The 24,294-nt window shown below is 36.0% G+C and overlaps 1 protein-coding gene across 5 annotated transcripts in view; it reads right to left on the bottom strand.

The window, feature by feature from the left end:
* Aplf (aprataxin and PNKP like factor) overlaps positions 1 to 24,294 on the bottom strand; it is a 173,927-nt gene that overhangs the window by 39,332 nt on the left and 110,301 nt on the right. For all 5 annotated transcript variants that reach the window (XM_071601660.1, XM_071601661.1, XM_071601662.1 and 2 more), the window contains exon 8: positions 19,517 to 19,642. In XM_071601660.1, coding sequence (XP_071457761.1) covers positions 19,517 to 19,642 — 126 coding nt within the window. The remainder of the gene's footprint in view (positions 1 to 19,516; positions 19,643 to 24,294) is intronic.

Raw genomic sequence — 24,294 nt, 5'->3', positions numbered from 1 at the left:
GTTCTATTTCAGATGCAACCAGAAGAAAGCATTTAAACACATCAATCTAGAGTCATTAAATTGATGAATTAACTCACCTAGGAAGTAAGAATAGAATGGAAAGGGGAAGAAATATAAAAACTGAGAAATCCAAAAACTTTCCCCTGGAAAGGGCAAGAAATCTAAAAACTGAGCTCTGTGATATCTATGAATAAGGAAGTAGAGGAGACAGCAAAGAAGGCTAAATTTGAGAAGCCAGGAACATAACTTAGTGACTTCATGAATATAAATATATTGAGAGGACTCCAGAGTATAAGCAATCCAATCTGTGTTTTTCATGTTTTAATGAGGAATTGAAACCCATGTATATCAAATGACTTATGCAAAGTTATGCTGGAAAATTAGCATAGCCAATACTAGAACCTAAGTCAGCTGATTAAAAACTCATTCTTTCTCCATCATAGAACTACCTAAAGTTTAACTACATAATGGTATAACAGAATACTAATTTTCATTTTCATTTACTTTCCAAACATTGATAACTTACAATGATATTTTTTTTGTATCAGCAATGAACCCAGAGGTGCTTAACCACTGAGCTACATCCCCAGGCCCAGCCCTTTTTCTTTTGAGACAGGGTCTTACTAAGTTGTTTAGGGTCTTGCTAAGTTGCTGAGGCTAGCTTTGAACTTGTGATCCTTTTGCCTCAGCCTTCTAAATTGCTGAGATTACAGAAATGCACCATCACATCCAGCAATACTATTATTTTTAAATGAATGTAAAGAATGGTTTTACATCATGTTCTAGAATAGTGACTAGCACACCTTTATGCTCAATATTTAACAGTCACACTATATTTTTATTTTATCCAAAAAAATAATTTATCTTGATCTTTAAAATTCAATACTTATTTTAAAACCTGAAGCAAAAACACAAATTCCATATTATCTAATATCTAGGTCTTAAAATTTTGAAGAAAATAATTAACAAATATAGTCTGTTGTTAAATATTGAAAGAGTAAAGTAGGATGAAATAATAGAAAGCATTCAATTTGTTAACTGAAAATCACTACAATTTACCATGTGTTACAAAAGAACTGAAAATTCTCATATATATGTAACACTAAATATAACAAAGAAAAATAAATTTATTTTTATGAAAATGAATGCATATTTAAATAAATGAGAAAAACAAAACACAGAAGACATTCCAGTGTGTCTTGTCAAGGCTACATGAATATAATTTATGTTGTTACTGTGATTTCTAAGTGAAGTTTAAAAAAAAATGACAGCCAAGTCTTTTGTAAAACTGTATACCAAGTGATTAATAGTTAGCTTAGAGAGGGAAGGAAGATGGCGGCGAGGGGAGTGCATTGCCCCCGTGTGCTGCTTCACTGTGTGGGAGTATGACAAGTCAGGACGGCTAAAAGATATCTTGTTAGGAATTTCCAGCAATAGTGGGGTGCTCCGGAACCTGGAGGAAGGATTTCCATCTCACGAGGATCGGCTCCGGGGACTCAAACGCGAGAGGTTTGTCGCACGGAGGGTAACACTGCTTATTCAGCAAATCGCCCCGCGGCTAGAGTCTGCAGCGCGCGCTGGGAAACGAGGAGATAGCGACGCAGGGATACAGCGCTGCAGTTTCTGCCAGCCGTGCAAGCACCGTACTCAGGGCTGAATTCTGGGTTCAAGACGGGGGAAGGAAGCGGTCCATCTCGGTTCTCCACACCGGTCAGACCACAGAGGAGGCCAGCAGCCACCATGTTGGAAAGCTGACGTCACCATCCCTGTTTTCGACTGACCGCAGCTCATTCAGCCATAGAACAGGTAATTTCAGGCTGCAATTCGCCTGCGGCTTGCAGACAAATTGCTAGGGTTCAGTGCCTGGGTGCTTCTTAGAACCTGATCTTATCGGAGCGAACACCGAGCGTGGGGCGGCCGAGTTCTGGCTCCCGGAACCGTCCCGGAACCGCCCTGGCCCAGGGCAGCGGAGCCTGCGGAGGCTGCTTCTTGGACCCTGCTCCTATCAGAGCATACACCAAGCACTAAGCGGCCGAATTCCGGCTCCCGGAACTGAGCCCGCGGGGACTGCTTCTTGGAGCCTACACTTATAGGAGCTTACACCGAGCACGGAGGGGCCGAGTTCCGGCTCCCGGAACTTCCCTGGCCCGGGGCTAGGAGCCCGCGGAAACTGCTTCTCGGTCCGGGTCCTGCTGAGGGCCGGTCAGGACTCACCCGTTGCTTTGGTTGCCCGGCAAGGGGAACGAAATGCTGCCATTCGCATAGGATACCAACATGGCAGAGATCTGATGTCATCAGAAAGCGGCGGAGGAGAGAACTTCATCAATACCAGCGGCGACATAAACAGTTGGTCTCCTGGTAGGGGGGGTGAGGCACAGACACCCGAGTCTCCTCAATTTGTCATCGAGCCAGAGGGGAGGAGCCGGGCCGCCGCCAGCGCCCAAAGCAGGCCCAGCGGCTCGCCAGCGTGGTGACCGCGTGACCCCAATTGGAGAAGGGGCGGAGCGGAGCCGCCGCCGGCACCCGCAAGGTGGGCAGACCCGCGACCCAGTGGTACATGGGCGTGGTAGGAGGGGCAGGGCAGAGCCGCCGTTCGCGCTTGCAAGGTAAACAGACCTGTGACAGCCTGGCGGGTCAGGCCAGGTGGCCTGCCAGTGTGGTACACACGTCACCCCAACTGGAGTAGGGGCAGAGCAGATCCTTCTCCCACACCCGGATCAGGCCCTGCCGGTGTGGTGGTCACGTGACCCCAATTGGAGTGGGGGCGGAGCGGAACCGCCACCCGTGCCCGCAGGGTGAGCAGACATGTGACCAACCTGCAGATCAGGCCCAGGGGTTCGCAGGCGTGGTAGGAGGGGCAGGGTAGATCCGCCGCCCCCGCCTCCAAGGTAGGCAGACCTGCAACACACCGGCGGACCAGGCCCAGGAGCCTGCCGGCGTGGTACACACACCACCCTAATTGGAGTAGGGGCAGAGCAGAGTCGCCGCCCGTGCCAGGAACAGGCCCAGCGTCCTGCAGGCGGGGTAGTCACGACACCCTAATTGGAGTAGGGGCAGAGCAGAGCCTCCACCCGTGCCCGAAAGGTGGGCAGATCTGCGACCGACCAGCGGGACAGGCCCAGTGGCCTGCCGGTACGACAGACACGTCACCCCATTTAGAGTAGGGGCAGAGTAGAGCCGCCGCCCGCGCCTGCAGGGTAGGCAAACCGGCAAACCTGCAACCGACCGGCGGATCAGGCCCGGTGGTCTGCCGGCGTGGTATACTCGTCACCCCAATTGGAGTAGGGGCAGAACAGAGCCGCCGCCAGCGCCCAGAACAGGCCCAGTGACCTGCTGGCGTGGTAGCCACGACACCCCAATTGGAATAAGGAGAGAGCAGAGCCGCCGCCCGCACCTGCAGGAAAGATACGCAAGCAGTATGAAAAGACAAGGAAAGAAAGGACCACAAGCAATGCAGGTCAACGCAAATTTAGAAGAGGTAACAGCTGCAGCAGATGGAATGTCAGATAAAGAATTCAGGATATACATGCTTCAGATGATCTGGAGTATCAAGGAAGACATTAAACAGCAAAATCAGACAATGAAAGATCACTTCGACAATGAATTACGCAAACAAATCCAGGAAGCAAAGGATCAACTATACAGGGAGATAGAGGTTATAAAAAACAAACAAACAGAAATCCTAGAAATGCAGGAAGCAATAAACCAACTTAAAAACTCAATGGAGAATACTACCAGCAGAGTAGAACATTCAGAAGACAGAACATCAGACAATGAAGACAAAGTATTTCAACTGGAAAAGAACACAGACAGCTCAGCAAGACTGTTAAGAAACCATGAGCAGAACATCCAAGAAATATGGGATAACATTAAGAGACCAAACTTAAGAGTCATTGGGATACAGGAAGGTACAGAGCTCCAAACCAAAGGAATGAGCAGTCTATTCAATGAAATAATACGAGAAAACTTCCCAGACTTGAAGAATGAGACAGAATCCCAAATCCTAGAAGCCTACAGGACGCCGAATGTGCAAAATCATAAGAGATGCACACCTAGACACATTATAATGAAGATGCCCAACATACAGAATAAGGAGAGAATTTTAAAAGCTACAAGAGAAAGGAAGCAGATTACATTTAGGGGTAAGCCAATCAGGATAACAGCTGATCTTTCAACACAGACTCTGAAAGCTAGAAGATCCTGGAATAACATATTTCAAACACTGAAAGAAAATGGGTTCCAACCAAGAATTGTGTATCCAGTGAAATTAAGCTTCAGGATGGAAGATGAAATTAAAACCTTCCACGATAAACAAAAGTTTAAAGAATTCGCAGCTAGAAAACCATCTCTTCAAAACATCCTCTCCAAAGCATTACAGGAAGAGGAAATGGAAAATAACAATGAAAACCAACAGTGGGAGGTAGGACAGTAAAGGGGGGGAAAATAATCAAAGAGGAAAACAAACCATGTTTAGTAACAGAAATAAACAAATATGGCTGGAAGAACAACCCATATCTCAATAATAACCCTAAATGTTAATGGCTTAAACTCACCAATTAAGAGACACAGGCTAGTAGAATGGATCACAAAACAAGACCCAACAATATGCTGCCTACAGGAGACGCATTTGATAGGAAAAGACATACATAGGCTGAAGGTGAAAGGTTGGGAAAAATCATATCACTCATATGGACTTCGGAAACAAGCAGGAGTGTCCATACTCATACCAAATAAAATAGATTTCAAGCCAAAGTTAATCAAAAGGGATAAAGAGGGACACTACATACTGCTTAAGGGAACCATACACCAACAAGACATAACAATCATAAATATATATGCCCCAAACAATGGTGCAGCTATGTTTGTCAAACAAACTCTTCTCAAGTTCAAGAGTCTAATAGACCACCATACCATAATCATGGGAGACTTCAACACACCTCTCTCGCCACTGGACAGATCTTCCAAACAAAAGTTGAATAAGGAAACTATAGAACTCAATAACACTATTAATAACCTAGACCTAATTGACATATATAGAGTATACCACCCAACATCAAGCAGTTACACTTTTTTCTCAGCAGCACATGGATCCTTCTCAAAAATAGATCATATATTATGTCACAGGGCAACTCTTAGACAATATAAAGGAGTAGAGATAATACCATGCATCTTATCTGATCATAATGGAATGAAACTGAAAATCAACGATAAAAGAAGGAAGGAAAAAGCATACATCACTTGGAGAATGAACAATAGGTTACTGAATGATCAATGGGTTATAGAAGACATCAAGAAGGAAATTAAAAAACTCTTAGAGATAAATGAAAACAAAGACACAACATATCGGAATCTATGGGACACATTGAAAGCAGTTCTAAGAGGAAAATTCATTGCTTGGAGTTCATTCCTTAAAAAAAGAAAAAACCAACAAATAAATGATCTCATACTTCATCTCAAAATCCTGGAAAAAGAAGAGCAAAACAACAGCAAAAGAAGTAGAAGGCAAGAAATAATTAAAATCAGAGCTGAAATTAATGAAATCGAAACAAAAGAAACAATTGAAAAAATTGACAAAACTAAAAGTTGGTTCTTTGAAAAAATAAACAAAATCGACAGACCCTTAGCCATGCTAGCGAAGAGAAGAAGAGAGAGAACTCAAATTACTAGCATACGGGATGAAAAAGGCAATATCACAACAGACACTTCAGAAATACAGAAGATAATCAAAAACTATTTTGAATCCTTATACTCCAACAAATTAGAAGATAGTGAAGGCATAGATAAATTTCTTAAGTCATATGATCTGCCCAGATTGAGTCAGGAGGATATAGAAAACCTAAACAGACCAATATCAATTGAGGAAATAGAAGAAACCATCAAAAGACTATCAACTAAGAAAAGCCCAGGTCCGGATGGGTATACAGCAGAATTTTACAAAACCTTTAAAGAAGAACTAATACCAATACTTTTCAAGCTACTTCAGGAAATAGAAAAGGAGGGAGAACTTCCAAATTCATTCTATGAGGCCAACATCACCCTGATACCTAAACCAGACAAAGACACTTCAAAGGAAGAAAACTACAGACCAATATCTCTAATGAACCTAGATGCAAAAATCCTCAATAAAATTCTGGCGAATCGGATACAAAAACATATCAAAAAAATTGTACACCATGATCAAGTAGGATTCATCCCTGGGATGCAAGGCTGGTTCAATATACGGAAATCAATAAATGTTATTCACCACATCAATAGACTTAAAAATAAGAACCATATGATCATCTCGATAGATGCGGAAAAAGCATTCAACAAAGTACAGCATCCCTTTATGTTCAAAACTCTAGAAAAACTAGGGATAACAGGAACATACCTCAATATTGTAAAAGCAATCTATGCTAAGCCTCAGGCTAGCATCATTCTGAATGGAGAAAAACTGAAGGCATTCCCTCTAAAATCTGGAACAAGACAGGGATGCCCTCTCTCTCCACTTCTGTTCAACATAGTTCTCGAAACACTGGCCAGAGCAATTAGACAGACGAAAGAAATTAAAGGCATAAAAATAGGAAAAGAAGAACTTAAATTATCACTATTTGCAGATGATATGATTCTATACCTAGCAGACCCAAAAGGGTCTACAAAGAAACTATTAGAGCTAATAAATGAATTCAGCAAAGTGGCAGGATATAAAATCAACACGCATAAATCAAAGGCATTCCTGTATATCAGCGACAAATCCTCTGAAATGGAAATGAGGACAACCACTCCATTCAAAATATCCTCAAAAAAAAATAAAATACTTGGGAATCAACCTAACAAAAGAAGTGAAAGACTTATACAATGAAAACTACAGAACCCTAAAGAGAGAAATAGAAGAAGATCTTAGAAGATGGAAAAATATACCCTGTTCATGGATAGGCAGAACTAACATCATCAAAATGGCGATATTACCAAAAGTTCTCTATAGGTTTAATGCAATGCCAATCAAAATCCCAACGGCATTTCTTGTAGAAATAGAGAAAGCAATCATGAAATTCATATGGAAAAATAAAAGACCCAGAATAGCAAAAACAATGCTAAGCAGGAAGTGTGAATCAGGCGGTATAGCGATACCAGACTTCAAACTATACTACAGAGCAATAGTAACAAAAACAGCATGGTACTGGTACCAAAACAGGCGGGTGGACCAATGGTACAGAATAGAGGACATAGAAACCAATCCACAAAACTACAACTATCTTATATTTGATAAAGGGGATAAAAGCATGCAATGGAGGAAGGATAGCATCTTCAACAAATGGTGCTGGGAAAACTGGAAATCCATATGCAACAAAATGAAACTGAATCCCTTTCTCTCGCCATGCACAAAAGTGAATTCAAAATGGATCAAGGAGCTTGATATCAAATCAGAGACGCGCCGTCTGATAGAAGAAAAAGTTGGCTACGATCTACAGTCGGTGGGGTCGGGCTCCAAATTCCTCAATAGGACACCCATAGCACAAAAGTTAATAACTAGAATCAACAAATGGGACTTACTCAAACTAAAAAGTTTTTTCTCAGCAAAAGAAACAATAAGAGAGGTAGATAGGGAGCCTACACCCTGGGAACAAATCTTTACTCCTCACACTTCAGATAGAGCCCTAATATCCAGAGTATACAAAGAACTCAAAAAATTAGACAATAAGAGAACAAACAACCCAATCAACAAATGGGCCAAGGACCTGAACAGACACTTCTCAGAGGAGGACATACAGTCAATCAACAAGTACATGAAAAAATGCTCAACATCTCTAGCTGTCAGAGAAATGCAAATCAAAACCACCCTAAGATACTATCTCACTCCAGTAAGATTGGCAGCCATTAGGAAGTCAAACAACAACAAGTGCTGGCGAGGATGTGGGGAAAAGGGTACACTTGTACATTGCTGGTGGGACTGCAGATTGGTGCAGCCAATTTGGAAAGCAGTATGGAGATTTCTTGGAAAGCTGGGAATGGAGCCACCATTTGACCCAGCTATTCCCCTTCTTGGTCTATTCCCTAAAGACCTAAAAAGAGCATGCTAGAGGGACACTGCTACATCGATGTTCATAGCAGCACAGTTCACAATAGCAAGACTGTGGAACCAACCTAGATGCCCTTCAATAGACGAATGGATAAAAAAAATGTGGCATTTATACACAATGGAGTATTACTCTGCATTAAAAAATGACAAAATCATAGAATTTACAGGGAAATGGATGGCATTAGAGCAGATTATGCTAAGTGAAGCTAGCCAATCCCTAAAAAACAAATGCCAAATGTCTTCTTTGATATAAGGAGAGTAACTAAGATCAGAGTAGGGACGAAGAGCAGGAGAAGAAGATTAACATTTAACAGGGATGAGAGGTGGGAGGGAAAGGGAGAGAGAAGGGAAATTGCATGGTAATGGAAGGAGACCCTCAGGGTTATACAGTGGAGGGGGTAGAGAGAGAGGAGGGGAGGGGAGGGGAGAGGTGGGGAGGGGGGAGGGTGGAGGATGGGAAAGGCAGCGGAGCACAACAGACACTAGTATGGCAATATGTAAATCAATGGATGTGTAACTGATGTGATTCTGCAATCTGTGTATGGGGTGAAGGTGGGAGTTCATAACCCACTTGAATCAAAGTGTGGAATATGATATGTCAAGAAATTTGTAATGTTTTGAACAACCCACAATAAAAAATTAAAAAAATTTAAAAAAAAAAGAAAAAAAAATAGTTAGCTTAAATACTTTGAGGATCATATTCTTACACATGACTAAAGAACTGCATGCATGAAAATGATACAAGAGGTTATTTCTTCTACAAGTAAAATCTATAAGGTGGAATAAGGTCCTAGTAACAGTGATTATTCTTATCTATAAATAATGTGATTACCTCTTAGTCCATTTTATGCTGCTATAACTGAATATCACAGAGTAGGTTTCTTGAAAAGAATAGAGGTTTATTTATCTCATGGTTCTGGAGGCTAGGAAATCTAAGAATAGACAGGTTAGAATCTCTCTTCCTCTTCTTATAAGGCCACTCCAGGTACCATGGAGGCTTCACCTTAATGACCTTATCAAAGTCCTAATTACTTCCTAAAGGCCCGCTCGCAAATACCATTAATATATGATTTTGACTGGTAAATTTCCAATACTGAATCCTAGGGCCGTACCCAAACCATGGCAGCTTCATACAGATTAATTCTGGGTATTCTCAACTACCTGACGACTAGAGTCTTCTTACAAAGATCTAGTTATTTTTGCTTTAATAATATGACCTAGATTTATATTAAATACACATATTCTTTTTATTAGGCTTCGAAAAATATTATCTTGTAATTTGAGATAAATATATCTGTATATGATCAATTAAGGCAATACTGCATCAACTTGGAACACTTTCCAAAAATTAAAAAGAAAATAATATAAAACTTTGTATTGGCCTGGTGTTGTGGCTCAGTGGTAAAGTACTTGCCTAGCACACATGCAGGCATTGGGTTCGTCCTCAGTACCAAATAAAAATAAAATAAAAATATTGTGTCCACCTAAAAATAAAAAATAAAGAACTCTTTGTATCATAGTTACAAAACTGGATCATCAAATAACAAAAAAAAATGTCAATTTTCTTTCTATTAAATATATGTTTTGAATAAATGAACTATGTTTGTAGCAAAACACTGTGTTCTTTCACACTATACAGGCTATGTTGAAGATTCAGTATTACCTAAGAGCACTTAGAGTTGATGATCGACATACCTCTCTTAGACATCCCTCTTAAAGAACATTAAAATTTTAACAAAAGGAGGGCACTAGCTTCTGAAAAAGATCAAGACACCAACATTTTCATTTGCAAAATACATGTCAGCCTAAGATTTGTTAACCTTAGGCAACTGCTACACAGTTTAACTTCACATTCTTAAACTAAGTTGGTGTAACATGGATTTCACTCATTTTCGCATGTATGTATGCTAAGTTAGGTCTTAATTTAGCAAGTAAGAATAGGAATAACAATCTGCATAAAATCCTATTACTCACCAAAGGAAGTGAATGAGTCACAGGCAAATCCAGTGATCACTGGATTATGCTGGACATTACGTATCTAATGTTCTAATTCAGACAAGTGCCTTAAGTAATCAAATCCAATAAACTAAGTTTTCTGCCAAATAGCAGAGTACAGTGCAAAAATAAATTAGTTAAATGAACAAGATACTTAAAATGACAACACCTCTCTAGTGTTTCCAACTGATATTTTCAAGTGGAATATAATTTTGTAAGATTTCAAAAATATCATAAGTCAGAGAAAATGTTAATAATACTTGTAGTATAAAATAAAGTAAAACATAATATTACATATCCTTTTCTAAAAACCAAACTATGGAAATCTATATTTTTACTAAAATATGAATTTACATATCCAATCCATATTTGTGAAACTGTAATATTTTTCTTTTGTGGTTGTAGGAAAAAGCTGGTGTGCACTTACATGAAAATGTGCAAACTAACTTAGAGCACTGTATCACTTTGATACAGTAGGTTTATTTTCTAGCACTAAATAGTATATGGCTAATAAAATACACAAAAGATTGGTGAATAGTAAATTGAACATAATATGGCATTGGTTCAGTTTAGCAATGATATAAAATAAGTCTATTAGATATTTTTTGTCTAAATAATAATGATAATGTGATAAAGATAAGGTATGTAAATATATATATTTTTTTCTATTATTTTTTGACCTGGAAAAGTCATGATTTCTTCAAATTGCCTTAAGTGGGGGTTTTCTTTTGTTAATGTTGTTTTCTTTATGAAATAGTTTGTCACTTGGTTAAAAAGACACTACCATTCATGACTAATAATCATGGAGTCAGGCAAGATCATGGAATAATTCTGGATTGAAGGAGAAAGATTTGGTTTTGATCTCACAAGCTTTGGGTTTTGGGCAAGTTTATCTTTCTTAGTTTTCATTTCCTTATTTTTAAAACTCAGGCAGAGTAAGCAATCATATCTCACACTCTCTAAAGGTCTATCTGAACTATAATAAAAATTAGCAAGAGAAAAAAAAAACCCTCAAGTTTTTATCTACAACTAGAATCAGCATGCAAAGGAGATCAATAGATGAAAAAATGCACCATATCTCTAGATAAATATACTTAGATATAGATATGAACATTTTTATTAGCACAAGTAGGCTACTAGTATTGGAGTAATTTCTCTTAACCATTTCCTGATCTTTTAAAGATATCGATGACCTAGAGACAGCATTTTCAACATCAGTATTCTAAGTACTCTTTGTGCTTTAATTTTTTCTCCTAAAGAATAGGCATATTTGGCAGGTCATAGTGGCACACACCTATAATCCCAGTGACTTAGAAGGCTGAGGCAGGACAATTTTAAGTTTGAGGCTAGTCTCAACAACTTAGCAAGATTCTTAGTAACTTGGCGAGACCTGTCTCAAAACAACAACAAGACAAAGTTATGTGTTAAGAACAGGAGGAAGAGGGGTAGAAAGGTAGAGAGAGAGAGAGATATGAACACATTTAGATTTTGCTTCTGGAAAGGATATAGGACACCACAGTGAACCAATACCCTTATTTTTACAACTAAAATAAACCTGAAAGATGGTTAAAATTACTTATATAATAGGATTCTGAGAGCAATGAGAATTTTAGAATATCTAAAAGATATTTTAAAAGTTCATTTAGAGATGAAAAACTCTCCCTATGTGAGCTGATAATCACCGCTTGTTTCTTCCCTAAAGCCAGTTGCCAGTTCTTGATGAGGTAAAGGATGAAATTTTGAGCCAAGTATAGGAACTCTATTTGAAGAAAGAGAAACAAATAGAAGTTACCATATGCTCATGAGGTTGTCATAACAGTTTGTAAACTGAAGGAGTTCCAAACACAAATTGTTTTTTCCCTAGAGCAAAATTTGCTGAGTTCCTGGGAGATGTAAGAAGCAGAAGGTCTAGGTCTAAAATTTCAAAAAGGCAGTGTAAAATCTCCCACTCATGCAGCATTTCAGAGACAAGTCCCCCTGTAGGGACTTGTAATAAGGGTAGGTACCTGTAACAAACATATAACTATTGTCCCCTCCAATAATTGTGCCAGAATTTAGGAAGTGTAAGTGACAGGCGATGGGAGATCAAAATCTACAAAAGGAAGCTTTGGGGCTAAGAAGAAAGAGCCCTGCCTCTCAAACAAAAGTCTAGAAAAGCTGTACTAAAAGGATAAGGACAAACCAAAGAGAGATTGAATTTCACTAAAACTTTAACCTGGCTATTTTTATCTAAATCTCTGATTGAAAAGAGATGATTAGGATTTGCCAAGTATAAAAAGTACCTTCACTAATATCTAATAACATCTAGAATTCCTACAGCTATTTTTATATACAATGTTAGAATTATAATTTAAAAATACTACAAATGAGCTGATGTGATGGCATATGCCTGTAATTCCAGCAACTCAGGAGGCTGAGGCAGGAGGATTGCAAGTTCAAAGCCAGCAACTTCATGAGGCCCTAAGCAACTTTGTGAAACCCTGTCTCAAAATACAAAATAAAAAGGGCTGGAGGTGTAACTCAATGGTAAGTTGCCCCTAGGTTAAATCACCACCACAGCACCCCCCAAACAAGAAACAAACAAAATAAAAAGGGCTAGAGATATGGCTCAGTGGTTAACTGCCCCTAGGTTCAATTCACAGTACCAAAAAAAAAAAAAAAATACTGGATAAGAAAAGGTAAAATTATAGAATAAATAATCAAGAGGAAAAAAACTGCAAAAGCAGCAGATCCACAAATGCTAATTAGCAAATGAGCATTTTAAAATTAAGACTAAATATGGTAAAGATTTTAAAAATGAGGAAAATGAATGAACACCTGAATAATTTCACCAAAATAAGAATCTATAAAAAAGAATCAGATTTATATCATAGAACTGGAAAATGCATTATCTTATATTAAGAATTCTTTGGCCAGGGCAGTGGCACATGCCTATAATCGCAGGGGCTAAGGAGGCTGAGGCAGGAGGATCCCAAGTTTAAACCCAGCCTGAGGAAAAGTGAGGTGCTAAGCAACTCAGTGAGACCCTGTCTCTAAATAAAATACAAAATAAGACTGGGGATGTGGCTGAGTGATCAAGCGCCCCTGATCACTCAATATTCGCCCCTCCCAAAAAGAATTCTTTGAATGGGTTCAAAAGCAGAATAGACAAAATTGAGAAGACAGCATTAGTAAACTCTAAGACCAGTAAAGTAGTAAATATCAAATCTGAAGCAAATCTTTTTCAGATTAAGAAAATAATGGAAAGAACAAAGCAATGCAGAAATGCTATGTGAGACTTCATAAAATGGTTTAATGTGTGTTTAACTGGATTGTGAAAAAGACAAAATTATTATATGAGGCAGAAGCAATATCTATAACAGCTATGAAATCTTCCCAAACTAATGAAAACATTAATGTGGAAAAAAACTAAGGGAACTCCAAATAGGAAGAATACAAGGAGAAATATATGGGAGGCACATACTAATTAGGTTTTTGGAAACAAAAAAACAAACATACAAGGCTTAAAAGTGACCAAAAAGAAAGCCACATTAGTTTCAAAGGAGCAACAATGAGAGACAAATAACTTTCAACTAAACCTATGGATTCAAGAATCAATGGAATGATATCTTCAAAGTGATAAAAAAAAATTTTTGCAAAGCTAATATTCTATATACCCAAATGAAAGAGCCTTAAAAAAGAACCAAAATAAGAAAAATTTCAGCTATATGTAAATTTTAAAAATACCATTAGATTGCTACTCTAAGAAATAACAAAGAAGTTCTTAAGATTAAAAGAAAATAATTACAGATGAAAGAACCAAGGAGAAATAGGGGAATACAAAAGGATAAATATGTAACTAAATATAAAAGAATGTTGATACTTAAAATAATAGCAGAGGGCTAGGGTTGTGGCTTAGGGGTGGAGCACTTGCCTAGCACACATGAGGCACTGGGTTCAACCTGCAGCACCACATAAAAAAATAAACAAAGTTATTGTGTCCATCTGCAGCTGAAAATATTAAAAAGCCAGGAGTGGTGGCACACACCTGTAATCCCAGCAGCTCAGGAGGCTGTGGCAGGAGGATTAAAGTTTAAAGCCAGCCTCAGCAACTTAGTGAGGTCCTGAGCAACTTAGCAAGACCATGTCTCAAAATTTGAAAAAGTAAGAAATGGGCTGGGGATGTGGCTCAGTAGTTAAGCTCCACTGTGTTCAATCCCTGGTACTTACTTACTTACTAAATAAATTAATTAATTACAAAAACCAGTCTTTTGAGTTGATGTATAGATATAAAAATATATGATGACAAGAATGAAAAAAAGCAGAAGAGTAAATAAATGAATTAAAGTGACAAAAGATTATCACACTCTGGGAAATGGTTAAAATATCAGTAGTAAGATAGAATGTAATAAATCATGGATATCTATTGAAATCTTATGTAAATGCTAAAAAGAAAAAAACTAAAAAGTCAACAGTGGAAAAAAACTGGAATAAAAATGGATAACTCAAGGGCTAGGTGGTAAATTCTCAGCACTACATAAAAATAAATGAATAAATACATAAAGAAATAAATAAAGATATTGTGTCCATCTACAACTAAAAAAATATTAAAAACATAGTTAACTCAAAAGCAGTTAGGCAAAGAAGAATAAAGGAACACAGAATATGTGGGACAAACAGACAACAAATAGCAAAAAAGAAAAAATATACTCAAAAATATCAGTAATTGCAATCAATCAACAAGCATATAAAAAAATGTTCAGCATCTCTAGCAAATGCAGATCAAAACTACTCTAAGATTTCATCTCACTCCAGTCAGAATGGCAGCTATCAAGAATACAAACAATAATAAGTGTTGACGAGGATGTGGGGAAAAAGGCACACTTTTACATTGCTGGTGGGACTGAAAATTGGTGCAATAACTATGAAAGGCAGTATGGAGATTCCTTGGAAACCTGGGAATGGAACCAACATTTGACCCAGCTATTCCACTCCTTGGCTTATACCCAAAGGACTTAAAAACAGCATATTCCAGGGACACAGCCACATCAATGTTTATAGCAGCACAATTCACAGTAGCTAAATTGTGGAACCAACCCAGATGCCTTTCAGTAGATGAATGAATAGGGAAACTTTGGTGTATATATGCACAATGGAACATTACTCAGCATTAAAAGAGAATAAAATCATGGCATTTGCAGGTAAATGGATGGAGTTGGAGAATATAATGCTAAGTGAAGTAAGCCAATCCCAAAAAACCAAAGGCCAAGTGTTTTCCTTGATATGAGGATGCTGACTCAAAATGGCGATGGGGGAAACATGGGAGGAATGGAGGAACTTTAGATAGGATAGAGGGAGTGGGAGGGAGGGGAAGGGAGAGGGCAAAGGGGTAGGAATTATGGTGGAATGAGTTAGACATCATTACCCTAAGTACATGTATAAAGACATGAATGGTGTGAAAATACTTTGTGTACAATCAGTGACTTGAAAAATTGTTCTCTATATGTGTAATATGAAATGAATTGCATCCTGCCATCATGTATAACAAATTAGAATAATTGAATTAAAAAACAGTAATTATATTAAATGTAATTGGACTAAATACTCCATCTAAAAAAGACTATCAGACTGAATTAAAAATAAAAACCAATGAGCCAACTACATACTATAAGAGATGTGCTTTAAATATTAAGGACACAGTTGAAAGTAACAGAATGAAAAAAGTATTCACAAAAAAATAACCAATGAAAGCTGTGCAAAACAGACAAAATAGGAGATCCATTTCCAGTTATGAAAGGGAAGGCCCTATCAGACCAAAACTCTCATAGATAACAATTACACTTTGAAAAAATATGTAAAAAATAATAATTAGAAGACAGTGTTTGGCTACCAAAACAGGTAGAAACTAACAAGTCAATGTGTAGCCGAGAGAAACAGCTCTGAGTTAATTTTCCATTTTTATGGCTTTTCCAATGAGGACAAATTTTAACATTCCTCTCTTAGTAACTATCAAAACATCTACGCACCCCGCACCCCCGCAAAAAGAAATCAGCAAGAATATAAAGAATCTTAAGAAAACTATAACCATTTGACCAAACTGACATTTATGGAATCTTACTTTCAGTAATTGCAGAATATACATTTAAATGCCCATGGTATATTCAACAAAGATAGGCTATATGCTAGGCCTAAATGAATCTTAATAAATTTCTAAAGACTTAAATTCAAAAGAGTACAAAATATGACATAGAATTAAATCATAAATCAATAATAATAATTAGATGTTAGAGCAATCCCAAAGCACTTGTAAATATCAGACAATGTGGACTTTAAGGTAAAATCATTTTGGAGACTAAGAGAGACATAGTCATTGGGCCAAGCAATTTTCATGTTTTAGAACAGATATCTAGTTAAACCTCCAGCTTTAACTACAAGTTATTAGTAAATACAGGGGGAACATAATGTTATCCTTTTAATACAATAATTAAAATCTAAACTATGGGATACTCCTAAGAAAAATGACTAGCTTTCTTTAAAAATAGATTACAAGGGAAAAAAACTGAACCTATTCAATTATATGGTCACTGTTATCATATATGGACCTTAACTGGACACTGATTCAAAGAAACAAAGTTTAAAATATTAAAATGTTAATAAAGGAATTTAGATATTAGATAGGATATTAAATGATTTTAAAGATTTACTTAATAATGGTGTTATATGTTTTTAGAGATATATGCAAAGATACCTATGGATAAAATGGAATAAAAACATGAGCTCAAGAGATTTGCTTCAAAATAATATAAGGGCAGGAGTTAGCAAGTAATGTGTAAGGGGAGGTGAAATAATAATAGCCAGTTTCAGTTCGCCAATTATTGAAAATGTGTGATAGATTCATTGGAATTTATTCTACATTCTCTATGTGCATATAAAAAATTCTCTATTACAAAAATTTCTTTAAAAATGAAAAGTCACATCAATGTAGGGTCATAAATTATGACATGAGCTGTGAAAAACCATTTGGAACAAAAAATGCAAATATATTAACTATATCATGAAACAATTCCCTCAATAACTTAAAGTTCCATTGCTTTGTTTCTCTTTGTTCCAGTCTTATTACTTCATCTTTGTGCCCACATTGCACTGTTTTAATCACCATAAGGTATAACAAATCCTGCCACTGTTCTTCATTATTTAAGATTGTCATGGCTATTTTTCATTCCTGTACACAACTGTAAAAGTTTTAGAATCACATTATACATTTTTACACAAAGAGCATTGTGATTTTTGAATGAATCTGCATAGAAATCAATTTGAGGAAAACTTTCATCTTAACAATACTGAATCTTTGAATCACAAACACTTTCATCTTTATAATTGCTTGGGTATTTCTGAAAATTTTTTCTCATTGAAGTGTTATAGTTTTCTCCAAAGAGGTCCTAAGAACTTAATATTTTTTGATGTTCACATAAATTTTACCTTTAAATTTTTTTTATTTTCTAACTGGTTGGCATTGGTAAATAGAAATAAAATTGATTTTGAATATTGCTCTCTGTATCCAAAAGCCTTCCTAAACCATTATTAATATTTATAACTCATCAGTAGGCAATTTTGTATTTCCTATGTCTACAATAATACCATCTGGGAGTATCAGTGTTATTTATTCCTTTCTAATTCTTACCTACTTTTCTTTTCCTGTCTTACTATACTGCTTTGAATTTCCAGGACAATGATGAATTGAAGTAATAAAAATAGGCATTTTTTTGTCACATTTTTATTTCAGAAAAGAAATTTTTAATATTTTACTTTTAAGTATGATATTTGCTATAATTTTTTTGTAGCTATTCTTTATATTAAAGATGTTCCCTTTTGTCCATATTTTGTAGTGAATTTTGATCACCAATGAATGCTGATTTTTTTCAGAATTTTTTTTTAAATCACATAATTACTGGGATCACCATATAACTTTTCTACTTATTTTAATGACAATGGCAAATTACATTATTTTTAAATGTGAAATGAAACATTTATTCCTAAGACAAATCCCATTTGGTTGTATTAAATTTTCCTTTTGATTTAATGCTTGACTCAATTTTTTTAGAATACTTAGAGCTACATTCAAAAGTAATGTGTCCTTCTTTTACTATTCTTACTGGGTTTTGGTAGCAACTCTTAAGATGAGCTGGGGAATATACTCTTTTGTCTTGTTTTGGAATAGTTTATGTAAAAACTTGACTTTCTTCTTTAAATATTTGGTAGAATTTGCCTTTAAAGCCACATGGATATATCACTTCTTTGGGAGGATTTTAATTACATATTGTTTCTTTAATGCAATAGGATTATTTCAATTTCCTTTTTTTCTTATGTCTGTTTCTTAAGTTTTGTTCTTCTAGGAATTTGTTCATCTCTCCTAAATTTTAACTTTCTTGGCAAGGTTGATCATAAGATCCCCTTACTCTTTGCAGGATATTGTTTTTGCTGGAAGGGAGAACTTATTTTTCATATGATAAAGTGTAAACCTTTTGATTATTCTTTCCAGACTCAGAAGCCTGTTTTGACATCTTACTGAAAAGCACAATCACCGAAATTGGAACAACTTCTGGGTGTCCAGTAATTCAATAATCTATATTCAAATTTATCTATAAAAGATGGCTGTCTGGCATTAAAGGTCTCTTGTACTGGAATCACTACTTCTTTCTGTGGAAGTTTGGTTCAATTCAAGTTCCCTCATTCATTGAACAAAGTTGCAAGATACCAAGCATAAGGGTCTTTGCTCTCAAGATACCTGGGAGACATTCTGTGAAAGAAGCACAATCCAGGTATTGTTCAGCGGTAGAGCACTCGCCTAGCATGTGCAAAGCGCTGGGTTCAATCCTCAGCACCACATAAAATGAATAAATAAATAAATAAATACAATAATAAAGGTATAAAAAATCACATCAATCTTTTGTTTAAAAAAAACAAACAGAAGAAGCATAATCTAAGAAATGAGTTCTACTCTGTATGATCCAAGATGCTATAGAAGCACAGAAGACAGGTACTCTCACTCTTCTTTTCCAATTGAGTTTTATGTGTTGGCAAGGATGGTGGAGTGGTAGAAGTTAAGAAAGCAGGGAAAGGGCCTGAAGGGTATAGCTCAGCGGTAGAACACTTGCTACATGCTTAGCACACGACACCCTGGATTCAACTCCAGAAAACAGGAGTGAGGTAGGAGGTACAAAGAGAGCTTTTAAATTATCTGATTTGCATTTTAGAAAGTTAGAAATGAAGGAATTTTTCAGGTATGTATAAGGTTAATAACTATTTAGAATAATCTAAAAAAAACCATAATTCTAATCCTATGTATTAACAAAATAAAAATCTATTTTGTATAGAAGTTCAAAAACTAAAAGTTGAAGGCTTGAGAGGCTGCTCAGTTTGTCCTGAATAAATAAGAGAGTTTACAGAGTGAGGAAACAGAGCCAAGCATTTCAATTTACATACCTATAACAAGATGCTCCATAGGGGCATTCAGGCCGATCATCAGTTTCATCTTGATCTATGATTTGTACACCTCCATAATCACTATCACCAGGGTGGCTGAAGTGTTGAAAATGGACAGGATTCTTCCTATGAGGGTAACAAATATACTATCAGAAAAAAATTAATACGATATTGAAGATTTTTTAGTGGATATAGCGGGAAATCAAGCAATAAACATCTCATTATTCCAGAACAGGAACCAACTTGCTAACCAATGGCATAAACATAAATGACATCAATTTTATGTTGATGACATAAAATTGATGACATGTAGTCAGTTCAAAACTCTCATAGAAACACATAAATTTCTGGGATCATGTGAAAAATCATGAATATCAAAGGACAATTTTCAAACATATTGCATACATATATATTAATAAGTATCCAAATATCATAAGCATATACAGCATTTAAAGACTTAACAAAGTGAACACATCTATGTACCTTCTGCTAAAAAACAGAATATTACCAACATTCTACAAAGTCCCCTTTCAATCATTTACTACACAAAGGTTAACTATCTTGTCTTCTAAAAGCATTTTTCTAACTCAGATCTCTTTAATAAATTTATTAAAATTTGAGAGAGCTCATGTTTATGTAAGTTATTTACCTTATTTGAAATAAAAATGAGAAAATACATTACTTTTAAAATAAAAGTAATAAACCCTCTACAAATTATCACAAATAACACATCTTAACACAAATAATCCTTAAGGAAAAAAAAATTTGTAGAAATGTAACATCTGTCTTAAAATAAGGCATCTGGCTTCTCCTGTCCTTTTCCGCATTTAATCATTAACAATAAAACACATTATATGGCCTCTGACAAAGTCTATGGTATACTTGTGAGAGAAGGGCAGTGAAAAAGAATAGACACAAAAAAAGTTTTGGTACTACTATTAAAACAGCTTTAACAGATTTTCCAAAGGTGTTCTGGGGGACTTTCATGGGTTTCTGGATCATACTTTGAATAGTGATATTATAAAGCAATAGACCAATGTTATTTGATTTTGAACTTAAATGGAAATACACAGTATGTACATAATAAGAAATACATAGCCTAACTTTTTTATATTTGTATGATTAAAACATATATTAAAATTAGAAGGTGTTTTCACTACTAAGTATTATTCCATTTATAAAGCTGTTAGTTTATCCATTTTACTCTTGATGGTTAATTTAATCTACTAACTTATATAAACAAGACTGCAATAAGTATACTGAAATAAGCCTTTCGGTACAGACAGAATGCATTTTCCTGAACATACTGTTAGGAGCGATGATAGTGTATATTTTTGCTCAGATTTGATAAATGTTGCCAAATTTCTAAAATGATTGTATCAATTTTCACTTCCACCAATAGTTATTAGAGTTTTAGGTTTTCAACAACCTCACCAACATTTGTTCTCAGTTTTTTGTTTTGTTTTTTTGTCTGAATGCATAATTTATAGCATAAATTTACAAACTATGGGAAGCATACCAAATATGGCCTGCTGCCTTTTAAATTTTTTACTAAAAAAAAAAGAATGGTTAAGATGGTAAATTTTATACTAAGTATACACTTCATTATATCCACATTATGTGCAGTCAATCCCCCCAAGTTTTCATCTTACAAAACTAAAAATTTGTATCCATTAAAAAACAGCTCCCCATTTGCCCTAACCCCAGACCTCAGTAACCGCCATTCTAATTTATGTTTATGAGTGTGACTACTCTAGATATTTCATATCAGTTGAATCATACAATATGTGTCTTTTTGTGACTGATTTATTTCAGTTAGCATAATATTCTGAAAGTTCATCCATGCTGGAGTATACGTTAGAATTTCCCTCCATTTTAAGGCTGAATACTCTACTGTGTGTAGACACCACATTTTGTTTACCTGTTCATCCACTCACAGACATTTGTGCTCCTTCCACCTCTTAGCCATTATGAATGCTATCAATACAGGTGTGCAGACAATTCTTTGAGATCCTGTTTTCAATTGTTTGGAATATATACCTAGAAGTAGAATGCTCTGTCATATGATATTTCTATTTTTAATTTTTTTGAGGAAATTCAGTTGTTTTCCATAGTGGTTGCACCCTTTAATAATCCCACCAATGGTATACAAGGGTTCCAAATTCTCCACATCCTTACCTACATTTATTATTTTCTCCTTTGTTGTTTTTGATAGTGGCTGCCCTAATAGGTGTTAAGTGATGTTCACTCAAGACCTTTCCTCATTTTTTAATTGGGTTATTTTTTGTTTCAAGTTTTATGAGTTCATTATGCATTCTGGATGTTAACCCTTTCTACTTGTAAGCATATATTTTCCTTTTCTCGATGGTGTATATTAATTATACAGAATATGGCATATTAATTCATGCATATAACATAATTTGACTAATTCCACTCTAGTAACTTCCCCTGCTCTTCCTTCCTCCCGTCCCCCGACTTCCTTCCTCTACCCTAAAGATCTCCCTCCTTTTATTTTCATGAGTTCCTTTTTCCTTTTTCTTTCTTTTTTTTTTTCCCCCTTTTTTTTCTTGCTAGTTTCCACATCTGAAAGAAAACATACAGCACTTATCTTTCCAAGTCTGGCTTGTTTTGCTTAACATAATGCTCTCTACTTCTATCCATTTTCCTGCAAATCACATAATTTCACTCTTTTTTAAGGCTGAATAAAACTACAGTGTGGATACATATTACATTTGATTTATCCATTCATCTGCTGATGGACACCTAAGCTGGTTCCATAATTTGGCTACTGTAAATTGTGCTGCTATAAACATGTAAATGCATGTATCTCTAAAGCGTGATGCCTTTAATTGTTTTAGATAAATACCAAGGCCTGGTATAGCTGGACCATTGTGGGAGTTCCACTTTAGATTTTGAAATCATACCTATTGATTCCATAGTGACTGTATTAATTACATTCCCACAAACAGAGTATAAAGGGTTACTTTTTCCCTACATCCTCACCAGTATTTATTGTTACTTGTGTTCTTGATAACTGCTTTTCTGACTGGAGAGAGAATCTCAGTATAGTTTTGATTTGCATTTCTCTGCTGGCTTGAGATGTTGAAAATTTTTCATATAATTATTGGCCATTTATATGTCTTCTTTTGAGAAGTGTCTGTTTAGTTCATTTGCCAATTTATCAAATGAGATCTTTTTGTTTTTGTTTTATGGGGGAGGTAATTCTTTACATATACCAGATATGAATCTTCTGTTTGAAGAGTATCTGGCAAACATTTTCTTCCACTCTATAGATTCTCTCTTCATGCTGTTGTTTCCGTTGTTATGCAGAAGCTTTTTAGCTTGATGTCATCCCACTTACTGATTCTTGGTATTATTTCCGGAGCTATAGGAGTCCTATTGAGGAAGTTGTAGCCTATATCTATAGTTGAAAGTGTTTCACCTGTTTTAGCAGTTGCAGTTTCTGATATTATTTCTAGGTCATGATCCATTTTACATTGCCTTTCACCTCTTGGTTACATTTATTTAATATATTTTATTAAGAATTTTTGCGTCCATGTTCATCAAGGATATGGTCTATAGTTTTCTTTCCATGAAGTGTCCCAGTGGGATTTTAGTATAAGGGTGATACTGGCTTTATAGGATGATTGATATAGGCTTTATATGATGAGTTTTGAAGCATTTCTTTCCTTTCTATTTCATGAAATAATCTGAGGAGCATTGGCAATAATTCTTTAAAGGTGTGGCAGAATTCAGCTGCAAATCCACATAGACCTGGGCTTTTCTTTGTTGGAAGGCTTTTTATTACTGCTTCAATCTCATAATTTTCAAACATTCCACATTGTCTTTTTATCTTGTTGATTATATCTTTTGATGCATAGAAGTTTAAGTTTTTGATGTAGTCTTATTTATCTACTTCTAGTTTTATCATCTGTGCTTTAGTGTCACATCCAGGAAATCTTGTCAAATCCAATGATATGAACTTTCTCCATTTTTTTCGAAGAGCAGTGTGAGAACTCCAATTTTTTTCCCCCAAGACTCTTTTGACTATTCACAGTCCCTTGAGAGTCTATACAAATATTAGGATTCATTTTTCTATTTGTGAAAAAATATGACTGGGATTTTGATAGGGATTGCATTAAATCTACATATGACTTTGGGTAGTAGTGACATCAGCACTGTCTTTGCTATTACAGTTGCTTGCTTATGCACTACAACAACAGACATGAGTAGTTGCAACAAAAACCATATGGATGGAGAAGTTGAAAATATTTACTGTCTGGTCTTCTAAAAAGTTTAACAATACTGATCTGCACTATTATGTTTTAATATATGTTTCCCCAATGACTAATGAGCTTTAAAATCCTCTTATATGCTTATTGGCCATTTAGATATCCTTTTTTGCAAAGTACCTTCTGCTCCTTTTTTTTTTTTTCCCCCTGAACTGGTAATCATTTTCTTTTTTTGAGCAGGGTGGTACTGGGTGAGGATTGAACCCAAGAGGACCTTACTACTGAGCTACATCCCAATCTCTTTTTATTTTTTATTTCAAGATGAGGTCTTGCTAAGTTGCTTAGGACCTTGTTATTTAGTGCTAAGGCTGGCCTCAAGCTTGTGATCTCCTGCCTCAGTCTCTCAAGACTCTGAGATCACAGGTATGTGCAATCATTTTCTTATTGCTTGCTAATTAATTATTTTTTACATAAGTCCCTTGATATACATATAACTTCTTAGTGGCTTGCCTGTTCACTCTTTTAATATTATATTCTGATTTACTG

Source organism: Marmota flaviventris, chromosome 14 (genome assembly GCF_047511675.1).
Source record: "Marmota flaviventris isolate mMarFla1 chromosome 14, mMarFla1.hap1, whole genome shotgun sequence".
Taxonomy (NCBI): Eukaryota; Metazoa; Chordata; class Mammalia; order Rodentia; family Sciuridae; genus Marmota; species Marmota flaviventris.
This window is presented reverse-complemented; position numbering and strand designations above follow the sequence as displayed.